We start from the raw sequence: 4,405 nt of genomic DNA, 5'->3' as shown, positions 1-4,405 counted from the left end.
AATGGAAATCATACGTTAAAAAAAACCAATGCTTATGGTACACATTTCTTGGAGCTGCTTTTATCAAATTGAAATTACTGGCATGTGATTGTTGTTGTTTATGACCCTTCTTTTGAAATAAAGTGAGAAATTGAATATTGGAATCGTTATTCTATGGAGCGCCAAATTAACATAAACTCAAATAATTGAAGATATCTTCAATTATTTGAAGATATCATCAATTCAATTATTGCTCTCTTTAATTGAATTAATGCGCGCATTAAATCAATTATTGCTCTCATCAAATGAATTAATGCGCGCTTCAATTCAATTATTGAGTTAATGCGTGCATCAATTGAATTAATGAGAACAATAATTGATTTAATGCGCGCATTAATTCAATTATTGATCTCTTCAATTCATTTGATGAGAGCATCAATTTAGTAGAAATATTGCTCGCAATAATTAATTTAGAGCTCGGTATAAATAATTTGATGATCTCTTTAATTCAATTGAAGATATCTTTAAATCATTTACAATGCTTTTGTATAAGGAATTAATGCGCGCATCAATTCTTTTAAAGAGAGCAACAATTCAATTAAAGATATAATTAATTCAATTGTGGATATGTTGAATTGAAGATATCTTTAATTATATAGTTGCTCTCTCTAAAAGAATTATTGCTCTCTTCAAATGAATTAAAGATATCATTAATTCAATTGAAGAAAGCAATAATTGAATTAATGCGCGCATTAAATCAATTATTGCTCTCATCAAATGAATTAATGCGCGCATCAATTCAATTACTGCTCCCATCAATTGATTTAATGCGCGCATTATATCAATTATTGCTCTCTTCAATTGAATTGTAGCGCGCATCAATTCAATTGTTGATATCATTAATTCATTTGAAGAGATCATTAATTCAATTAAAGCGCGCATCAAATCAGCTGAAGAATTAATGCTCTCATCAATTCAATTAATGCGCGCAATAATTCAGAATTGAAGATATCATTAATTATTTGAAGAGATCTTTAATTCAATTGTTGCGCGCATCAAATGAATTGATGATATCTTCAAATAATTGAAGATATCTTCAATTATTTGAGTTTATGTTAATTTGGCGCTCCATATTATTCTGACTTTTATTACAAGACACAGAAATACAGAATTGATATGTACAAAGAAGTTGCTATACATTAATGATCTTATATGTGATGAAAATTATCCATAAATTATATATAACCAATTTTTAAAAAAAAACCTCCCAGAGCTTCAATTTGAATTAACCGCCGGGAACGACATTCTGGTTGGCTAACATGGACGCCAATGGCGCTGATAAATGCAGTCTGAAATACAAGATATAAAATTAGCCATAGTTCATTCAATTCTCTTCAATATGAATGACACTTTGGACATATGTATTTACAGACATGAACAATCATCCTAGAGGTGTTTTCTGATAATACATTGGTGTTTTCGGTACTTTTTTTTGGTGTTTTCGGGAATTACCTGGTGTTTACGGGACCCCGTATACTGATTACTAGTATATTTGTTTTGATGCTTATAAAAATTATTTTCTCTATTATTTTTTTAATTTTTTTTTTTATTATTATTAATTTTTTTTTATATATATAAAAGAGAGATATATCATGCTGGCATATACATGTAACATGGCAGTGCAATGTTTAATGTATTTATAATCAATATGTATATTGAAAAATGTATCATATTTTAGAATTAGCATTTGTGCATGTTGCTTTTAGAGTCAAAGTGTACAGGGTACAATTTATCCTGTAAATTTATAGGCTTTATCAAGTGTAATACGTCCATGATTCATTAATAATGGGACTGAATGAAGTCGCACCAATCGTGTATCAATTTTTAGGCTTTATCTAGTGTAATACGTCCATGATTCATTAATAATGGGACTGAATGAAGTCGCACCAATCGTGTATCAATTTTTAGGCTTTATCTAGTGTAATACGTCCATGATTCATTAATAATGGGACTGAATGAAGTCGCACCAATCGTGTATCAATTTTTAGGCTTTATCTAGTGTAATACGTCCATGATTCATTAATAATGGGACTGAATGAAGTCGCACCAATCGTATATCAATTTTTAGGCTTTATCTAGTGTAATACGTCCATGATTCATTAATAATGGGACTGAATGAAGTCGCACCAATCGTGTATCAATTTTTACATAGGAATTTTATTCAATTTTTGTTTGTTTGTTGATTTTTTTTAAAAAACAAAACACCCCATCTTCTCAAGAACCACAAGGGCATAACATATCAAAATGTGCAAGTATCCTGTGGTGTAGATTCACATTGTTCACACCATCATCCTGTGGTGTAGATTCACGTTATTCGCCCCATCATCCTGTGGTGTAGATTCACGTTATTCACATCATCGCCCCATCATCCTGTGGTGTAGATTCACGTTATTCACATCATCGCCCCATCATCCTGTGGTGTAGATTCACGTTATTCGCCCCATCATCCTGTGGTGTAGATTCACATTATTCGTCCCATCATCCTGTGGTGTAGATTCACGTTATTCGCCCCCATCATCCTGTGGTGTAGGTTCACGTTATTCGCCCCATCATCCTGTGGTGTAGATTCACGTTATTCGCCCCATCATCCTGTGGTGTAGATTCACGTTATTCACATCATCGCCCCATCATCCTGTGGTGTAGATTCACGTTATTCGCCCCATCATCCTGTGGTGTAGATTCACATTGTTCACACCATCATCCTGTGGTGTAGATTCACATTATTCGCCCCATCATCCTGTGGTGTAGATTCACGTTATTCGCCCCATCATCCTGTGGTGTAGATTCACGTTATTCGCCCCCATCATCCTGTGGTGTAGGTTCACGTTATTCGCCCCATCATCCTGTGGTGTAGATTCACGTTATTCGCCCCATCATCCTGTGGTGTAGATTCACGTTATTCGCCCCATCATCCTGTGGTGTAGATTCACATTATTCGCCCCATCATCCTGTGGTGTAGGTTCACATTATTCGCCCCATCATCCTGAGGTGTAGATTCACGTTATTCGCCCCATCATCCTGTGGTGTAGATTCACGTTATTCGCCCCCATCATCCTGTGGTGTAGATTCACATTATTCGCCCCATCATCCTGTGGTGTAGATTCATGTTGTTAACACCGTCACCCCTGGGGTCTTGGCGGGGATTTTAATTTATATGACAATTTTATTAAATGTTCTTGAGAATCTGCAAGGACTTCCTTCAGTCTAGCATGGCATGGCTCCTAGGGTCTGAGCGGGCCAAGTGTTGTGGTTTAACAAAGGAACATCGTCGGTAGCAAGTAGTAGCTAGCTAACAGATAATCTAATAAGGTTACCACGGAGCAACACAACACCCGCGGGTATAAAAGGGACGCGAGGAGACAGAGTTTTCCAGTGGTCAGCTGGAAATCTTTCACTTGTCCTTTAAACATGTTGGGAGAAAGGCTACTCCCCAACTGAAGGAGGTGGACATTTCCAGACCGTTAGTCTGTTATATCCCGATACATGTACATATTGAGTCGGAAATCTATCGCAGGGTATTCTACTTGACATTGATGAAGCGACCTCTGGCATTTTATAGATCTGGCTGTGCTAGAACACGAGGTCAAAGGGTCCAGGAAGAAGATCCTGTTTAGATTTAGAATAATCTCCCATCAAAATATAGACGTGGAGTAATGTCACCCATGATATACTTAGTTGTGGTGGAGAATCCAGGTACTGATAGAGTAAAACCACACATGATATACTTAGTTGTGGTGGAGAATCCAGGTACTGATAGAGTAAAATCACACATGATATACTTAGTTGTGGTGGAGAATCCAGGTACTGATAGAGTAAAATCACACATGATACACTTAGTTGTGGTAGAGAATCCAGGTACTGATAGAGTAAAATCACACATGATATACTTAGTTGTGGTGGAGAATCCAGGTACTGATAGAGTAAAATCACACATGATACACTTGGTTGTGGTGGAGAATCCAGGTACTGATAGAGTAAAATCACACATGATATACTTAGTTGTGGTGGAGAATCCAGGTACTGATAGAGTAAAATCACACATGATATACTTAGTTGTGGTGGAGAATCCAGGTACTGATAGAGTAAAACCACACATGATATACTTAGTTGTGGTGGAGAATCCAGGTACTGATAGAGTAAAATCACACATGATATACTTAGTTGTGGTGGAGAATCCAGGTACTGATAGAGTAAAATCACACATGATATACTTGGTTGTGGTGGAGAATCCAGGTACTGATAGAGTAAAATCACACATGATACACTTGGTTGTGGTGGAGAATCCAGGTACTGATAGAGTAAAATCACACATGATATACTTAGTTGTGGTGGAGAATCCAGGTACTGATAGAGTAAAATCACACAT

General features: G+C 36.2%; 1 protein-coding gene across 1 annotated transcript; it reads right to left on the bottom strand.

Moving 5' to 3' along the window:
* Nucleotides 1-1,264: 1,264 nt before the first annotated feature.
* Nucleotides 1,265-4,405, bottom strand: LOC130047031 (uncharacterized). Its single transcript, XM_056141149.1, has 2 exons — nucleotides 3,711-4,405; nucleotides 1,265-1,328 (listed from the first exon to the last, which is right to left on the bottom strand). The coding sequence occupies exons 1-2, from the start codon at nucleotides 4,403-4,405 to the stop codon at nucleotides 1,265-1,267; spliced, it is 759 nt and encodes a 252-aa protein (XP_055997124.1).

Source organism: Ostrea edulis, chromosome 6 (assembly GCF_947568905.1).
Source record: "Ostrea edulis chromosome 6, xbOstEdul1.1, whole genome shotgun sequence".
NCBI lineage: Eukaryota > Metazoa > Mollusca > Bivalvia > Ostreida > Ostreidae > Ostrea > Ostrea edulis.
The sequence above is the reverse complement of the archived record's forward strand: the minus strand, read 5'-3'. Positions and strand labels throughout refer to the sequence as shown.